This window comes from Somniosus microcephalus, chromosome 5, assembly GCF_052327205.1.
Source record: "Somniosus microcephalus isolate GS21.2 chromosome 5, FLI_Smic_1.0, whole genome shotgun sequence".
NCBI lineage: Eukaryota > Metazoa > Chordata > Chondrichthyes > Squaliformes > Somniosidae > Somniosus > Somniosus microcephalus.
Window position 1 is genome coordinate 295773251 of NC_140991.1, and position 19466 is coordinate 295792716.

The 19466-nt window shown below is 45.0% G+C and overlaps 2 protein-coding genes across 6 annotated transcripts in view; one reads left to right on the forward strand and one right to left on the reverse strand.

The window, feature by feature from the left end:
* Nucleotides 1–12315, forward strand: part of tert (telomerase reverse transcriptase) — a 119140-nt gene extending 106825 nt beyond the window's left edge. For all 3 annotated transcript variants that reach the window (XM_085989164.1, XM_085989167.1, XM_085989165.1), the window contains 2 exons: nucleotides 6823–6936; nucleotides 10661–12315. In XM_085989164.1, coding sequence (XP_085845290.1) covers nucleotides 6823–6926 — 104 coding nt within the window. In that variant the 3' untranslated portion in view covers nucleotides 6927–6936; nucleotides 10661–12315. The remainder of the gene's footprint in view (nucleotides 1–6822; nucleotides 6937–10660) is intronic.
* A 5236-nt stretch (nucleotides 12316–17551) lies between these two features.
* Nucleotides 17552–19466, reverse strand: part of LOC147117821 (sodium-dependent neutral amino acid transporter B(0)AT3-like) — a 76417-nt gene continuing 74502 nt past the window's right edge. For all 3 annotated transcript variants that reach the window (XM_085989170.1, XM_085989169.1, XM_085989168.1), the window contains one exon: nucleotides 17552–18469. In XM_085989170.1, the coding sequence (XP_085845296.1) occupies nucleotides 18284–18469 (186 nt within the window). In that variant the 3' untranslated portion in view covers nucleotides 17552–18283. The remainder of the gene's footprint in view (nucleotides 18470–19466) is intronic.

Below are 19466 nucleotides of genomic sequence, written 5' to 3' on the forward strand. Positions count from 1 at the left end.
AATTCTGTTTCTCTCTCCACAGATGTTGCCTGGCCTGCTGAGTTTTTCCAGCGTTTTCTGTGGAAATTACTGGTAGTAATGTCTGCAAAACGGGCAGGAGGTCAGAGGGAATCCCATTTCTTTAATGGGACCATTGAAATTGTTCTGGAAGAAGTGCTGCAGAGGCGGCAGTGAGTGCTACAGCCCCAAGAAGAGTGGCACGGTGGGAATGGGAGGAAGTGTGCACCTGTGTGACCATCATGAACAACATCTTACGACCCTGGAGACATTGGGCCGTATTTTGCGACCCCTACAGGTGCGTACGAGATGCGCCCGTAGGGGCCGCTCAAATTCCGGGTTCAGGTATGCGAAGCACATGCACTAAAACCCGGAACTTGCGATCTGTCAAGAATTCTCTTGACAAATCCTCCGCATCCGCGGGAGATGGGCCTCTGCGGGCGGAGAATTGCACTATTTGCCCAACTTCCGCCCACTGAATGCCTGTCAAATTGTTACACCTGGTAAACGCAGGCGTAAGGTCCGCTTTTACCAGCATAAGAGTTTTAAAAAATAGAAAAATAAAATGTTATCACTCATTTATACATTAAAAATCCTGTCCAATAAGGTAAGTTTATTTTTAGTCCCGTTAAAACATATACAGTTTTTTTTAAATAAAATTTTCATTTAAAATATTTATTTAAATGGCATTTTAATTAATTTTAAATATGTAATTTTAAATAATTATTTATTTCATGTGTTGGTGTATTTTTTAAGTGATCCCCATTCATACTTATGGGGATTCCGTACGTACGGCACCCCCATAAGTATGAATGGGGATTCCCTTCTTTTATTGGTTGGGCCGGCCCACGTGATCCCAGGGGCGCTTGCGAACCGCCTGCGCCCCTGGGATATGTGGACCTGCCCACGTGGACCCGGAGAGGCCCAGGATCGCAAGTCTCCGTACCTCCCGGGCCACCAGGTACATTCGTAGATTTTTTACAGGTCGGAGACCTCTGCCCACAGGAAGCCTCCGATCGCAAATGTCGGGCCATTGTAGGAAATTTAGTTACCTTACCAGGTCAAGCAAGATAGGAGGGTGCACCTCTTCCCTTACCTTCTATGATTCTATGCTCCAACAATCTCTGTATAAAGCAGTTTCTCCTAACCTTTCTCATCATTCTCTTAGTGACAATTTAAATTGATGACCCCCTTGTCACTAACTCTCCAACCAGAATCAAAACTCTTCAAAAATTTTGAAATTCTCTATTCATTCTCCTCTTAGCCTTTTCTGCTCTAAAGTTTTCCATCCCTGGCATCATCCTGGTGAATCTGCACTGTACGCTTTAATGCCTTTTCTACATTGAGGTGCCTAAAACTGCATACAATTAACTGTGCCCTAGCTAATGTGTTGTACAAATTTGTCATTAATTCTTTAATCTTGTACTCTATGCCCCATTTCTAAAACCCAAAAGGCGAAAAATTGGGTGGCGCCGGGGTGCCAATTTTAGCGCCTCAAAGGTTAGCACGGCCCCCCCTGCTGTAAATTCAGTAGGAGCGCCCCAAGCAGGAGGTGAGGCGCTACTGGAAAACGCTCCGCCTCCTGCTTGGGGCGCTAATACTGAATTTCGCGGCGCTATGTGCAGCCGCGCGTCATTGCAGGCCTCCTCCCCTGATTAAAGGGCCCTGCTGGACCACCGGGGAGCGGAGTGCCGGGCTGAGTGATCACGGCTGGCACTCTGCATAAAAAAGGGAAAGGAGGCAGTTGGCCAAAATAAAAATGGCTGCCCGACACCTGCCCTTTAACTTGCGCCGCCACCACCCCCTGATCCTGTCTCACATATCGTGCGGCGATAGGGTCAGGGGATGCAAAGGAGGTTTGTGGCCGGGGCGCTGCACACGCCGATGACGTCATCACCAGCAGCGTGGGGTGCTACCGGCTACCGCCGCCCCTAACCTCTTGCTGAATTTTGTGGGAGGCATTAGCGGCGCCATGCCCGGGCACTCGAGGATTTGTGCCCCGTTAGCGCCTGCCAGGGGCGCTAACGAGAGGCGCAAACCAACCCAATTTTCTCCCCCAAAATGTTGCTAGCCTTTTAATGGCTTTATCTACCTTCACTCGCACTTTCAGGGAATTATGTGTTTGAACCACTAGGTCTCATTGTTTATCCACACCCATCAGTGTCTTTCCACTTAATGCATACGTCCTTGTTTTTATTCCCGAAAGGTATTGGCTCACACATGAGGTCTTCCTGAAGTATTTTACAGTCCCCCCCCCCGCCCACTGTTTGTCAAATTTCTCCCTTTTGTGTCTGCAAATTTTTGAGATTGTGTTCCCTAAACTTAAGTCCAAATTATCTGTATACACTGAGAACAAAAGTGGGCCATACCACTCCAACCCTTCTCCAGTCTGAAAAACACCCATTTACCCTAACTCGGTTTCCTGCCCCATCAAGCAACTTTTACAGCCACAATGCTATATTTCCTCTTGTACCATACGTCTGGATGTTTCTAACAAGCCACAGGTAAGACACAACGGCATCTGAAAATATATTTACCGCATTCCTTTTATTTAGCTAATTGGTCGCTTCTTCAAAATGCTCCATTAAATTTGGGAGACTAAACCCGCCTTTAACAAATCCATGCTGGCTGCCCTTGATTAACCCCTGAGTTTCGAAGTGCTAATTTTATTTAATGGATGTCGTGGGGCCGATCAAGCAGTCATTCCAAGCCGCTCGCAGCCGATGGCTGCTCGGGTGGAAGAGGACACTCATTGCGCGTGCGTGCGCGTCTTCGCAGGATGACTTTACAACTCTGCGCCCACCATGGATTTTAAGTGAAAGGCAGGAGTTCTGGAAAAGCAGGAGTGAAGGGTCTCTGGAGCAGCGCAACAACCAGTACGGGTTTACAAATGACGGAAGGGAAACCTGTATTAACAAAAAAAAAAATTAGGAGTGCGGTCTTGCTTGGCGCTACAGACAAGGAGGAATTAAATTTAATGGACCACAAAGTTGGGTAAAATGTTTCCCCCGCCCCACTACAAACCTTGTGGGCTAAAAATTGAGTAGCTCCCCAATTGAGGCGCTAACTTCGCAGCGCCCCGGAAAAATTAGCGCCCCCGCGCCGGAAATTGAGTGGTTGCGCCCCAAGAGGGAAGCGGGGCGCTACTGGAGGCGCCCCGCATCCCTCTTGGGGCGCTGCGAGTGAATATCGTGGCGCTACGTGCTGCAGCGCCACACGCTTTTTTGCCCTTTGTTTCTAGGGTGCTTCCATTAATGGGTTGTCTGGTGCAGTAAGGCCTTTGCATGGCTGCTGTGTTGAAATCGAGGCCGAGTTCCTTCGACATGGGTTCTCAATACTGCAGCCAATTAATACTTTTCATAGGGTCAAGCTCTTGGGGCACTTCAATCTGAATGTTGGTTTATTACAATTATTAAGGGGATTTCTAATCCTCCCGCATGTGCTATTTCTCCGTGGAAATGATTTATCTTTTTTTTATGGCGCTCCTGACGGGACCTTTGGTTTGGAATTAAATATTCATTATTGAAAGAGGAAAGTCCAATTTTTATCATGGTATAAAATGTTAGTTTGTGAAGTCTCGAGTCGAACTTTAGGGGACTGTAAACTTTGCGGTGAATTATTGTTGTCGCACTGTTTTAATCAGTAAGATATGATGCATCTGGCATTAATGTTTCCTTCACTCTAGTAATTATGTTGTGCAGAATAATCAGGTAAAATTAACAGAACCATCTAATGAGGCTGGTTTCCCCATCCTACACTGCATGGTGCCACGCAAGTCAGGAATGGGTACAGAGCAGCCATTTTGATTCACTGGATAATAAACTATGCATATGTGATAACTAAAATATAATCTTTTTCACTGTTTCCTCCATGACTACCTCCCCTCTCTCTCACAAACTACCTTTTTCTCTCTCTCACTCATAGAAACATAGAAGATAGGAGCAGGAGTAGGCCATTCGGCCCCTCGAGCCTGCTCCGCCATTCAATATGATCATGGCTGATCATCCAAATTCAGTACCCTGTCCCTGCCTTCTCCCCATATCCCTTGATCCCTTTAGCCTTAAGAAATATATCCAACTCTTTCTTGAATATACTTAATGAACTGGCCTCCACCGCCCTCTGTGGCAGAGAATTCCACAGGTTCACCACTCTCTGGGTGAAGAAATTCCTCCTCATCTCAGTCCTAAATGGCTTACCCCTTATCCTTAAACTATGACCCCTGGTTCTGGACTCCCCGGCCAGCATAAACATCCTTCCTGCATCTAGTCTGTCCAGGCCTGACAGAATTTTATAGGTTTTGATGAGATCCCCTCTCAATCTTCTAAACTCCAGTGAGTATAAGCCCAATCGACACAATCTCTCCTCATACGTCATTCCTGCCATCCCAGGTATCAGCCTGGTGAATCTTCGCTGCACTCCCTCCATGGCAAGAACGTCCTTCCTCAGGTAAGGCGACCAAAACTGCACACAATACTCAAGGTGTGGTCTCACCAAGGCCCTGTACAACTGTAGCAAGACATCCTTGTTCCTGTACTCGAATCCTCTCGCTATGAAGGCCAACATACCATTTGCCTTCTTAACCGCCTGCTGCATCTGCATGCTTACCTTCAGCGACTGGTGCACAAGAACACCCAGGTCTCTTTGCACTTCCCCTTCTCCCAATCTATTGCCATTCAAATAATAATCTGCCTTCCTGTTTTTGCCACCAAAGTGGATAACCTCACATTTATCCACATTATAGTGCATTTGCCATGTTTCTGCCCAATCACCCAACCTGTCCAAATCGTACTGGAGTTTCACGACATCCTCCTCACAGCATACCCTCCCACCCAGCTTTGTGTCGTCTGCAAATTTGGAGATATTACATCCAATTCCCTCGTCCAGATCATTAATATATATTGTGAACAGCTGGGGTCCTAGGACCGATCCTTGCGGTACCCCACTAGTCACTGCCTGCCACTCGGAAAACGACCCGTTTATTCCAACTCTTTGCTTTCTGTCCGCCAACCAGTTCTCTATCCAAGTCAATACCTCCCAAACAATCTTCTTGTATTGTAAATGTATATAAAATACATACTCTTCACATGCACTTCATTAGTTCAGTGGAGCAGGAGTTTATCCACTCATTTAACAATGGTTATTGGAATGTCAGGAATTTGGTTCATCTAATGACTTGACTTATTTAAAGGAATGGGGCTTTATAATGTTCTTCCTATCTTTACAATTTCCTCATGCAACTGATTGAGTTGTGCTCAGCGATCTGACTGGATACTTGGTGGGTTATGAGTTGAATGATCACAATTAAAGATGAATGCCTAATGTTAGCTAATGAGTGTATCAGATGTCAGAAGACTATCTTTAGACACTGTCAGTGATTGTCGTTATATTGGACACTGTTAATTGGAAGAACACTTCACCGGACCTAACCAGTTAACTGAACCTGGGTAGACCTTCCAAAATGCCTTGTGTGTTGAATTATTTTCTCATATTTTCTATCAACTTCTGAGACGGTATTTTCAGTGATCTGCAGACCCAGTATCTGCCAATAATGGAATATTATTGTTTGGCTGGCAGCAAGAAAAGGCTATCGCTCATTCCTGGACTCTATAGCCCGACACCATGCAAGCCGCAGGCTCAAGGATGTGTTACTCCATACCAGAGTCTACCCTCTATAACATAAAAGAGAAGGCAGTCCTCTGCAGTGTTATGGCTAGGACCGCACCACAACTTCCACAAGTGATGCTGACGATGCAACCAGATTTCCACGTTTAGCCCAGGAACGCGGAATGCGATGGTGTAGCAACACTTAACATTTTATATCAGTATTCACTGTGAGACCTTCCGACTCACCTGCATTTCTGTACAACCGAATGCCACCGCTGCGACTTATAGGTGGCGCACGTGTGGTTGTTTGGGAATAAGGTGTCTCGATAGGCCTGCAATCCAGAAAGGGTGTCTGCTGCACACACCACTTCTCCTACCTTTGAAACTATCCCAGCCATTATTGCCACCTGGCTCTCAATCATTCCTCGCTGAATCAGGGTTAGGCAATTGGAGACAATAGCTAACAGTTCTATGTTGCTGCTCGTCTGCAGAAAGATATCTCAAAAGCACTTTACAAAGTGTCAGAGAAAAAGCGGATGCTGAGCAAGAGGAAAAAAGGGGGGGAAAAAGGAAAGATTTGGAATGTTGAGGAGAGGATGAGTTTTGGGAGGCTTTTGAAATCGGTAAAGAAGGTGGCAACCTGGATGGGTTTAGGGAGAAAATTCCAGCGGGCAGGTGTGTACTGGCTGAATAGCAGCTGCGAATGGTGGATTGGAGACGGGGAGTAGATTGGTGTCTGAAACGTGGAGGGTAAATGTGGGGGACTCACAGGTGGAGGAGATTCCCGAGGTAGGACAGGGCGAAGTCATGGAAGGATTTGAAAGCAAAGATACATGTCTTAAAATTAATTTGTTGGAGCACGGGGAGCTGGTATTGGGCGACAAGGACAGGGATGAGGACATGGGCCACATTCTGAATGAATTGAGATTTGTGGATGATGGAGACCAGCTAGGACAGCATTTGAGAAGTCAAACCTTGAGGTAATACAGGCAGGGATTAGGATTTTGACAGGGGTGGGGAGAGATAAAGGTGAAGACTTGTGACTTGCTTCCTTGCACCAAGTATAATTTCTTCAAATATTTCTGTACTCCTTGTGGTTAATTTTGTGAGATGTCTGCCGCCCTTAAGTTGTCTTTTCACCCAGTTTTTATGGCACAATAATATACAAAAGTGTTCCTTAATTATATTTTTACGTTCTAATTGTCCTGTTTTTGTTTAAAGGTAGGGCCAAATTGCAGAGGATTTTACCACGCTCCACAGTCCTGCTACTGCAGTCTATAACCGAACCTTCTCTTCATCGTGATTTTGCTGTCATCTTGGATTAAAGAGAAACTGGTATGGAGGGCCAAATGTTAACATTTTTTCAGCAGTCTGAATCATAGAGCCATACAGCACAGAAGGAGGCCATTTGGCCCATCGTGCCTGTGTCGACTCTTTGAAAGAGCAATCCAATTAGTCCCAATCCCCATAGCCCTGCAAACTTATCCCCTTCAAGTACTTATCCAATTCCCTTTTGAAAGTTACTATTGAATCTGCTTCCATCACCCTTTCAGACAGCGCATTCCAGATCATCATAACACGCTGCTTAAAAAAGATTCTCCTCATCTCACCTCTGGTTCTTTTGCCAATGACCTTAACTCTGTGTCCTCTGGTTAACGACTTTCTGCCACTGGGAATAGTTTCTCCTTATTTACTCTATCAAAGCCCTTCATGGTTTGGAACACCTCTAATAAATCTTCCCTTAACCTTCTCTGCTCTAAGGAGAATAACCCATTTCTCCAGTCTCTCCACGTAACTGAAGTCCTGCATCCCGGGTACCATTCTAGTAAATCTCCTCTGCACCCTCTCTAAGGCCTTGGCATCCTTCCTAAAGTGTGATGCCCAGAATTGGACACAATACTCCAGCTGGGGCCTAACCAGTGATTTACAAATGTTTAGCATAACTTCCTTGCCTTTGTACTCTGTGGCTCTGTTTAATAAAGCCAAGAATCCCGTATGCTTTTTTAACAGCCTCCTCAACTTATTCTTGCAACTGCAAAGATTTGTTTCCGTAAACCCCCAGGTCTCCCTGTTCCTGCACCCCCTTTAAAATTGTACCATTTAGTTTATATTGGCTTTCCTAATTCTTCCTACCTAAATGCATCACATTATACTTTTGTGTTAAATTGAATCTGCCATGCGTCTGCCCATTTCACCAGTCTGTCTATGTCCTCCAGAAGCCTGTTACTATTCTCGTCACTGTTTACTACACTTCCAAGTTTTCATCTGCAAGCTTTGAAATTATGCTCTGTATAACCAAGTCCAGATCATTAAAATACATCTCAAAAAGAGCAGTGGTCCTAATACCGACCCCTGGGGGACACCACTGTACACTTCCCCCCCCCCCCCCCCCCCCAGTCTGAAAAATGATCGTTCACCACTACACTTTGCTTTCTGCCTCTCGCGCTGCTACTGCCCCTTTAATCCCATGGGCTTCAATTTTGCGAATGTCTATTATGTGGTACTTTATCAAATGCCTTCTGAAAGTCTACATACACAACATCAACCGCACTATCTTCACCAACTCTCGCCATTACTTCATCAAAGAACTCAATCAAGTTAATCAAACACGATTTGCCTTTAACAAATCTGTGCTGGCTGTCATTTATTAACCCTTGTTTTTCGAAGTGACAATTAATTTTGTCTCAGATTATTGTCTCTCAAAGTTGGGCTGACTGGGCTGTAGTTGCCGGGTTTATCCCCTTTTTTGAACAAGGGGTTAACATTTGCACATATTTAAGGAGGATTGGAAGATTGTGGCTTATCTCCACCCTCGCTTCCCTCAGCAACCTAGGATGCATCCCATCCGGACCGGGTGACTTTTTTACTTTGAGCGCTGCCAACGTTCTAAGTACCTCCTTTATCTTTTTCTATCCTATCTAATTTCTCTACTGCCTCCTCCTTTACTATGACATTGGTAACATCTTCTTCATTAGTGAAGACAGATGCAAAATACTCATTCAGTATCTCATACATGACCTCCGCCTCCACAAGAAGGTCTCCTTTTTGCTCCCTAATCGGACCCACCCTTCCTTTAACTTTCCTTTTACTATTTATAAAAGACTTTTGGGCTCCCCTTTATGTCACCCTCTTAATCTATTCTTATACACTCTCTTTGCCCCTCTTATTTCCTTTTTCAGTTCTCCTCTGTACTTTATTCAGCTTGGTTCTCTACTGTGTTATGAACCTAATGTTTATCACGAAAGCAAAATACTGCAGATGCTGGAAATCTGAAATAAAAACAGAAAATGTTGGAAATACTCAGCCGGTCAGGCAGCATCTGTGGAGAGAGAAACAAAGTTAACGTTACAGGTCGGTGACCTTTCAGGTCAATGTTCTGACGAAGGGTCATCGACCTGATACGTTAACTCTGTTTCTCTCTCCACAGATGCTGCCTGACCTGCTGAGTATTTCCAGCATTTTCTGTTTTTATTTCTGATATTTTATCATAAGCCTCCATTTTCTGTTTCTTTTTAATCTCTATAGCTTTAGCCATCCAGGGGGCTCTAGCTTTGGAGGCCCTTCCTTTCCCCCTTGTGAGAATGTATCTAGTCTGTACCCGAACTATCTCTTTGAAGCCTCATTTACTACTTTGCCTGCCAATCTTTGTTTCCAATCCACCTGGGCAGATCCCCTTTCATCTCCTCGAAACTAGTCCTCCTCCAGTTGAGTATTTTCACATTTGATTGTTCCTTGTCCTTTTCCACAACTACTCTAAAACTAATGCTATTGTGATCACTGTTTCCCAAATGCTCTTCCACTGAAACATACTCCACTTGCCCCACCTCATTCCTCAGAACTAGGTCCAGCACTGCTTCCTTCCTTGTTTGGGCTGGAAACATGCTGATAAAAGAAAGTTCTCGTACACATTTCAGGAATTCCTCCCTTGCTTTGCCCTTTACACTGTTGCTCTCTCAGTCTATATTAGGATCATTGAAGTCTCCCATTATCACTACTCTATAGTTCTTGCAACTTCCTGAAATTTGCCTGAAAATTTGCTCCTCTATCACCTTCCCACTATTTGGTGGCCTACAGTATACACCCAGCAGTGTAACAGCTCCTCTATTGTTCCTTAATTCTAACCAAATGGATTCTGTCTTTGAACTCTCAAGCACATCATCTTTTTCTAGTGCTGTAACAGTATCTTTGATCAATACGGTTACCTCAACCCATCTCCTTTTTCTTGCTTCCCTATCTTTCCTGAATACCTTGTAGCCATGAGTATTAAGTTCCCAATCCTCCCCTTGTTTGAGCCAGGTCTCCGTTATTACCACTATATCACAATCCCATGTGGCAATTCGTGCCTGCAGCTCACCAACCTTACTTACCACGCTCCGTGTGTTTATATACATGCACTCCAAACCCATCTTAGTCTGCCTCGCATTTCCCCCCTGTCTGATCCCTCCTATTTCTGGACTACTCTTTATTCTAATGCTGTTTGTCTCTCCCAGTCCTCTCTGATGCTTCATCCCTAGTGCCCCTCCTCCTGCCAAATGAGTTTAAACCCTCCCCCACAGTATTAGTTAACCACCCCGCAAGGACATTGGTCCCAGTCCTGTTGAGGTGCAGCCCGTCCATCTCGTACAGGTCCCTCCTACCGCAGAACTGGTTCCAATGCCCCAGGAACCTAAAGCCCGCCCTCCCTGCACCATTTCTCCAACTACGCATTAACCTGTCTTATCTTATACTCACTAGCACGTGGCTCTGGGAGTAATCCAGAGATCATTAGCTTTGAGGTCCTGCTCTTTAACTTTCTCCCTAGCTCCTGAAACCCTGGCTGCAGGATCTCAACCCTTTTCTTTCCAATGTCATTGGTTCCAACATGGACCATGACTTCTGGCTGTTCCCCTCCCCCCCCGATGAATGTTCTGCACCCATTCCATCATATCCTTATATTCGATATTAACACAAATAGGTTTGCTTGAATCATATATTGTTGAAGTGTTGATTTGTTAAAAGGCGCTCAGTTCTCCATAATTCATGTACTTGAAGTAATTTATGCCTTCATTTTTGTTAATAGGGAATACAGTAATGGATACTGGGAAGACAAGAGTCTAACTAAGAAGTTGAGCCAACATTATTAGCACCTTGACAATACCTTTCACAGTACGTAAACTGAGATCACCAGAGGAGCCTCCCCTGCCACCTAGAGTGTTTTCTAATGTACATTGTGCTTGTTGACTGTTGTGCTCCCCGCCCTTGATAAGTGGTGATGTCGGCGGTAGATTATTAATGATTTGTTACATTATCAGTGCAAGTTTATCACAAAAAGAATCTTAACAGTGTAATTTCCCTGGTAAGGCTATGCCAATTTGAACAGATATGCTTCCAAACATTAAGGCTGGATTCCACTTATTCATCTGTTGGTCCCAATGGGCGGATTTCAATCAATCTGCATTGGGGTAATAAACGCACTTTATGTCATCTCAGTGAAAGCATATTTACACCGAAACCTTGGGCAATGCCCTATGGAACACCTTGTCAGCAGTTTGGAAAAAGGAGACTTGATGGACCTTTCTCCACCCAGGTTTTGAAGCTTAGTAAAGTGCCGGTTAATGGCTGGTCAACTGATGACGAGTACAGAGATAGGCTGAACTAGCTCCACTTCCACAAGGCTTTACCTGTCAGGTATAGGGAAACTTTAGTTGGTTATTTTTAAAGTCTGCGGGGGTGAATTTACACGGGGTGGGTTGTCCTGCTCGGCCACCGTAGCTTCGGTGTAGGAGTCGCGGAGACCCCAATAAAATGGTGTAACCATTGTTTACACCAATAAAATGGTGTAACCAATGTTTGTCATTTTCTGGGGGTTCCGTGACTCCTCCGCCGAAGTTCAGCGGACGAGTGAGCGAACCCCTAAGTAAATGCACCCTCAGTTTCTTTTGAATACTGGCCAGTCTTTTAGGGGACTTCATCGCCGTTCCGACTAATTCAAGTATCCTCACTATGGTTTTTTTTTTCAACTTTTCAATTGTGTCACAGTTTTTTAAAAAGTACATTATTGTATTGAAGTTTATTACTCAACAGTTAGGAGCGAAACAATGGCAGGAATGACCTGTAACTGGCTGTTGATCTATTTTGAAGATACAGGAAACTCTCTTTTATTCGGGACCGGCGTGGTGCCGGTTGATCAAAAAGTCCGGATTACAGAGAGGTATACTTACCAAGGTATGAGAGCCCCGTACACGGCCACAGGTGCAGGAGCCCCGGTTACACGGCACTTGTGCAGGAGTCCCGGTTACACGGCCACAGATCCAGGAGTCCCTGTTGCACGGCCACAGGTGCAGGAACCCCGGTTACACGGCCACAGATCCAGGAGTCCCTGTTGCACGGCCACAGGTGCAGGAACCCTGGTTACACGGCCACAGATCCAGGAACCCCGGTTACACAGCCACTAATATATAGTAAAACTTACCTGGACCTACTCCTGAATTTTGCCGGTTAAGAGAGCTTCCCGGATATTTAGGTGCCGGTTAAGAGAGTTTCCTGTAATATGATTCGATTATGCGCCATGTATGAGAGGAGCTCATGCTATGCTCTTGGGTTTCAAGTGCAGAATGCGTTGATCGGGAATTCTGGCACCTTTGGACTGTTCATTATGTGGGTGTTGGTGTCATGTTTACTGACCTAGAACTCGATCTGTAACTGCAGTGAAAATAAATGTGATCTTTAACTGCATTTGGCTACCGCATCAAGGTCTACATTGTATGGAGCAAAGTGCTGTGTGAAATGTTTTTGTATGAACACTGCACTTTTGAAACTTCCAAACAACATGTTAATCCAGAATTCTTTATCATCTTTGATCGTAAGGAGTCAATTGTCATCGCTGTGGTAAGATTTGATTAGTTACCACAATCGGGTTGTCTTCCCAAAGTAGATGGTACAGCCTTTACGGGACTTGATAAATTTGATGTATTTTCTTCTCACTACATCAAAAATTAAATGTGATCATGGCAAAATGCTTTACTTTGCTCTGAAATAGGCATTTAGAATGACTTTTTAAAAAATTCAACAAGGACTTGCATTTATATAGCACCCTTTAATGTAGGAAAATGTCCCAAGGTTTTTCACAGAAGGGGAACCAGGCAAAAAATGGACAGCGAGACAATGAAGGAGATATTAGGAGAGGTGACCAAAAGCTTGGTCAAAGAGGTGGGTTGTAAAGAGGGCCCTAAAGGAGGAGAGAGGTGGAGAGGCAAAGTGGTTTCACAAAAAGCAAACTAAAGTATTGAATTGAAGGTTATGGAAAGGAAAAATGGCTTTACATAAGATTTGCTACATAATTCGACTCCTGTTTCCTCTCTGGGTTTGCCTGTGTTTTTAAGATGTCAGTCCACCTCTTGTGCTTCAGTTCTGAAGACGGATCCACACCTGAACTATTGGCCCAGATTTTTCTAGAGCGGGGCATCTCGGGGCGTGCCCAGTTAGTTAGACTTTTTCCCTCACCCTTCAGCTCGAAAAATGCTTGCCCTGCAAATTGCTGTATGTGCGAGGGCAATGGGGCATCTGGGACTTTGGTGAACGACTGGTTAAGGAGACAGACCATTGGACCAATCAGATTTAAGGATTGAGAAAGAAACAGAGGAACGACGAAGAAGGAAATAATTAGAGTCAAATCAGGTATAGAAAGAGAGGGAAAGAAAGATTGGATTAAGAGTGGGAGAAAAAAAGAGAACAGAAAGGAAAAGAAAGGAAAAAAATATAAAATGTTATATTTTAAAAATCTTTAAGAGCAATTTACTACCTGCAGGAATGAGACTCCATAGTTCCAGTTGTTCCCTTTCTGGGCCGGAGAGGTTGAGTGGCATTGCAGAAACATAAATCTCATCCGTAAAAAGGTACTGATGCTGTTAAGTACTAGCCTTAGCTTTCTGTGATGAGTTTAATTGGCAATTAATGCGCAAATGCAGCAATGTTTTGAGGGCGAGCTGCCCTTTTCGCAACTTGTGTCGATTCACAACTCACGGCGTATCTCTTCCTCACCACAAGTCTGTGGATGATTTACACACTAATAACAGCGAGCGCCATTAAACTCACTGTTATTTTGGCAGCAAAATCCAGGCCACTAACTTGTCTGTTCACTTCACTTGTCTGTTCTTCGGCAGCACCTCTCAAACCCATGACCTCTACCACCTAGAAGGACAAGGGCAGCAGGCGCATGGGAACACCATCACCTCCAAGTCACACACCATCCTGACTTGGCAATATATCGCCGAGACAAAATCCTGGAACCCCCTCCCTAACAGCACTGTGGGAGTACCTTCACCACACGGACTGCAGCGGTTCAAGAAGGCGGCTCACCACCACCTTCTCAAGGTCAATTAGGAATGGGCAATAAATGCTGGCCTTGCCAGCGACGCCCACATCCCAGGAACGAATTTTAAAAAAAGATGCTGACCGACTTGCTGAGCACTTCCAGCATTTTCGGTTTGTGTTTCAGACTTCCAGCATCTGCAGTATGCTTTTTATTTCTACAAGAGCTTTGTTGTGTAATTTTTGGTGTAGAGCACAGCAACTGTGCTATGCCATACTGGAATGGAATGTATAAATCCCAATGATGTAGGCCACCTATGCCTGCCTTCAAATTGTGATTGGTGCACCAAATTTGAATTTTTTTTTCCCATTAGTTTACAAACACCGCTGGTTGTTAGTGTAGCTTATTTAGTTATGTTGTGTCACGTAATGTCCCATCCTATCTTTATTTCTTCTCATTGTATCCCTCTTTTTACTGTTGTAGCTCACGCTTTCTGCTGTGACTACTGAATTGCATCAGTGCTCCCATATATACACCATTGGAATTTGAATCATGGCACAGTCATTTTCCTGGCCTATTCCAGTCTGATGGCCTACTATCAATCTTTGTCTATTCTATGGTTAGCAGGTTAGGGATGTGGGGCTGATAATGCCATTTCCATAATTGATTGACACTCCAATGCGCCTCCCATGACGTGCAAGGTTTGCCAGGGTTGCATTTTCGGATGCAAGGCGTGCGTGCTGCTGGCTGCCCGTTATACCCTAGACACTTTCCCGGTGTGGCAAAGGATCACCCTACAGGAGAGGGCAAGGGGCACTAGGTAGAAGGTGCTGAGGGAGCAGAGAGAGAGAGGTTGGCTGAATTTTTTTGTAAAAAATAAAATGGAATGGCACGCTCCTCTTCAACACCAAATGGATGCCGTGTGGCTAGGGCACTGCTCAGGCTCTTATGTCTGCATTATGGGACAGGTGCCTCCTTCAAGTTCAAAACATCCTCTGAGCTTTGCCCTACAGCTTTGCGTGCACGCTCCCAGCCTCCTTTGTGTTTACTGTCTGTATTGGTGCATGTTGAGCGCCTCGAGAGCATTTCAGGCCTTAGTCCTCCATGCCTGATTTTTCTGGGACTAGACGTCAACGTGCTTCATCGAGAGCCTGCTATCGGAAAATCTGCCCCAGGGCGTCACTTGGAGATGCATCTGCAACCAAACTGATGTGAAGGGAAGAGCTTGTGCCTCAAAATTCAGGGCACTTCTGTCATAAAGTCTGGTGGGAGTGTAACAGAAGGGCTACGAATTAAGAACATAAGAAATAGGAGCAGGAGTAGGCCATTTGGCCCTTTGAGCCCGCTCTACCATTCAATAAGAACATGGTTGATCTACCTCATCTCCACTTTCCTGCACTATCCCCATATCCCTTGATTCCCGTAATATTCAAAAATCTATCGATCTTTGTCTTGAATATACTCAACGACTGAGCCTCCACAGCCCTCTGGGATAGAGAATTCCAAAGATTCACCACCCTCCGAGTGAAGAAATTTCTTATCATCTCAGTCCTAAATGGCCGACCCCTTATTCTGAGACTGTGACCCCTGGTTCTAGACTCCTCAGCCAGGGAAAACATCCTCTCAGCATCTATCCTGACAAGTCCTGTAAGAATTTTGTATGTTTCAATGAGATCCCCTCTCATTCTTCTAAACTCGAGAGAATATAGGCCTAGTCTACTCAATCTCTCCTCATAGGACAATCCCCCCCATCCCAGGAACCAGTCTGGTGAACCTTTGTTGCACTCCCTCTATGGCAAATATATCCTTCCTTAGGTAAGGAGACCAAAACTGTACACAATACTCCAGGTGTGGTCTCACCAGGGCCCTATATAATTGCAGTAAGACACCTTTACTCTTGTACTCAAATCCTCTTGTAATAAAGGCCAACATACCATTTGCTTTCCTAATTGCTTGCTGTACCTGCATGTTAACTTTCAGTGATTCTTGTACAGGGACACCCAGGTGCCTCTGAACACCAATATTACCCAATCTCTCGCCATTTAAAAAATACTCTGCTTTTCTATTTTTCCTATCAAAGTGGATAACTTCACATTTCTCCACATTATACACCAGTTTTGGTCTCTTTACCTAAGGAAGGATATACTTGCCATAGAGGGAGTGCAACGAAGGTTCGTCAGTCCCTGACGTACCCCAGTAGTTTCTGCAGGGGATTTTGCTAGGGGCAGAACCTTTGACCCCTGCATCAGAGGGCGTATGACCAGAGAAGGGAGCTGCCAGAGCGGGAGTTGCCTCATCACTGGCGTGCAGGAGTAGCAGTGGAAGATTGCACTGAGTGGGACCAAGCCGATGCAAACGGGACCCATTTCGGCCCAGGTCATGGCTGGGACTTTCGATGATGGGATGATTATTTTCTAAATTTATCCCCTCACCTGTATGAAAGTGGGCACGCTTGTGTGGTCTTTCCGGGGGAGGGACACTGGCAATCCCTTGGACCCAGCACCTGTTGCCGGATTTTGCAGCCTCCGCCCTCTGGCAGGTGCCTAACATTAATCTCGCCTCCTTCATTTAAATGAAGTGACTTGGCCCTGCCCCTCCCTCTCTTCCGCGGCCATGTTCGCGGCCGGGTGGCCCTGGAGATGGAGCACGCGGTGTCCGCCGGCGAGCTCGAGCTCTTTCGTGACCGGTGGGCGCCGCGGGGACTGGAGTGCGTAGTCGGTTTAGAAAACCAAATTTTAATTTGATTGGTTAAGATTTTGTTTAGGGGTTTATTGGGATTTTGTTACAGTTTATTTGGTTAATGTCTGTTTTTTTTGGGTTATACAAAAAGAGGGACTTGGCCCTGCCGCGTGATGGGATACTGGCAAATAAACCATGACTGTGTTGTTTTGATTCCCCCCTTATATTTTACTTCTCGTAAGCAGGCACTGGGCGACTGCCACCAAAAGGTAGGTTTTTAAAAACAAAACATTTTTAAATCGTTGCTATGGAGCTAGGAGGAGCAGGAGTGCTTCTCTGACTCCACAGTATCCGATCACACTGCCCCCCTCCTCCCATTGTCGCTCTACAGCACACACATTTCCCCCGGGCCCCTCTTGAGACAACATTTATTTCTTCAAAAGGGCAAGCTGCCCTTGGAAGTGCAACAGGTGCCTAGTTAATGTTAATGGGGCTCAAGGTCCAATTTCAGGCCGGCCAAGGGCCCTCCCCGTTCGGGTGCGTGTTGTGACCACGTCGCCGCCTTCCTGTTCAAGACCAGGCGCCGAGGAATTTATGTCCCGGAGTCTTTTCATGTAGATGAGACCTCGGCTTCAGGAATGTTCCCACATAGAGCCCGAGAACCTAATATTATCCAGCAAGTACAGCACGGATATTCTCATCGTTTGTACTGAAACACTGTAAAGTTTACCTGTCAGTGTTGCCAAGAATTGCAACAAGGATTCTTTGGAAATCATTAATCAGGAAACTGGCACTATTTTCTTCAGATTTTTCATTAGTGTAAGTTCCAGTGTTTTTATTTCGCAATGTCCTGAAATGTTCCATCTTTTCACATTCCAGGGAGCACGCTGAGAAGAGTGCAATTTATTCTTTAAATTTGAAATCTTTAGAACCTGGATAGTATTTTTTTTTTTTTTAAAAGCAACGTAATGAACACTAAAATTAATCTAAAAATATTTTAATCATTGTTAATCATTTTGGCTGCAACAGCCAATGAGACGTAATCCTTGTCTGCCATACAAAGCACTATTGTTAGGCAAAAAGCTGAGACATTTCAAATAACCCCGAGCCTACCTTTGTGCGCGTCAGAATGATGGGTTTAAGTCAAGTAGATAAAATTTAAAAATCTAACTGATACGATTGGGTCTGGTGACCAGACCACATCAGGGGGTAATTTTAATCTAAGTAGCCTGGCAGACAATTGCTGTGGTCAGGTTTGGCCGCCTGTTTTGCACACCACCCGATTTTGCTTTCCCTTGATTTCAATGCTGCAAGCGAGACGTCGCTGGACAGGTGCGATGGAGCTTTACATATGCCGCCGCAGTTTGGGAGTCGATGCACAATGCTCCCACAAGGGGGGGGGCGGCTGCTGCTGCTGCTGCATAAGCGGGTCCCACTCTGAGCGCTACTTCCGCTTTGGCCAGTGAAACTGGCGTCGGGGTTCTCGTGATATCACAGGACCCGACTTAAACGACGCTTTAGCCGCCGGTGAAGGCAAAATGGTAGCAGGCGGGATCAGAGCAGCACAGAGGTTTTAGGATCGCAACTACCCCAGACATTCAGTATAAATTAACCTAATAATAACTATCAAATGAACAGTGTTTATTACTTAGCAAACTAATAGCACAAAGGAGGATAAATGCAAATTGAAGTTTCTACAGTACATGGAATTCTTCATAGTTGAAAAGCTAGGTTATCAATGGGATTCTCTGCACTTTGTCTGCAGTTCCTGAATTTAGATCTGATGAGGTGATAGAGAGCAGTGAGTGGAATAAATATGGAGGATAAGGCGACCAGGAACACGCACACAAATATCACCCAGCTCGTATACTCCTTCTCTTCTTTCTTAGGGAACTCTACCTGTTGGTTTAAAATAAATCGTTAGAAATATTTCATGTTGAAACTCTTGAGACCTGAGCACAAAAATCTAGGCTGACGCTCCCAGTGCAGTGCTGAGGGAGCGCTGCACTGTGAGAGGTGCCGTCTTTCGGATGTGACGTTAAACCGAGGCCCCGTCTGCTCTCTCAGGTGGACGTAAAAGATCCCACGGCACTATTTCAAAGAAGAGCAGGGGAGTGATCCCCGATGTTGTGGTTATTTATCTCTCAATCAACATAACAAAAACAGATTCTGGTCATTATCATATTACTGTTTCTGGGAGATTACTGTGCACAAATTGGCTGCCGCGTTTCAGTGACACTTCAAATGTACTTCATTGGCTGTAAAGCACTTTGGGACCTCCAGTGGTCGTGAAAGGCGCTATATAAGTGCAAGTCTTTATTTATTTAGCTTGTATTTTAGATGAAAATATATTTTAATTACTTTGTTTCTAGAAACAGCAATCGGCTAGTTGGCCTATCAAGCCTACTCTGCCATTTTGTTAGCCGTGGCAATTCTTTTTAAACCCAATTTCCTGCACTTTCTCCATATCCCTTAATACCTTTACTTCACAATAAGTACCTACCTCCATTTTAAGCCCCTCAGTTGTCTGCATCTATGGCCTTCTCCGTGCATTCTGACTATCCTTTACGTGAAGAATCTTTTTCAGGATATGTTTTTTTACTGGCTTAGTTCAAATCCTAACATTATGTCCCCTTGTTTGTAGATTCCTCAGAAGAAAGGGAAGAATCATTCCCTATCTACCCTGTCAGTTCCCTCCATTATGTTAATCACCTCAATCTGAGCCTTCTCAGATTAAGGGAAGAAAATAAGAGGAGCGAGCAGGAGTCGGCCATACGGCCCCCCGAGCCTGCTCCGCCGTTCAATAAGATCATGGCTGATCATCATCAACCTCAACTCCACTTTCCCGCCCGATCTCCACATCCCTTGATTCCCCTAAAGTCCAAAAATCTATCGA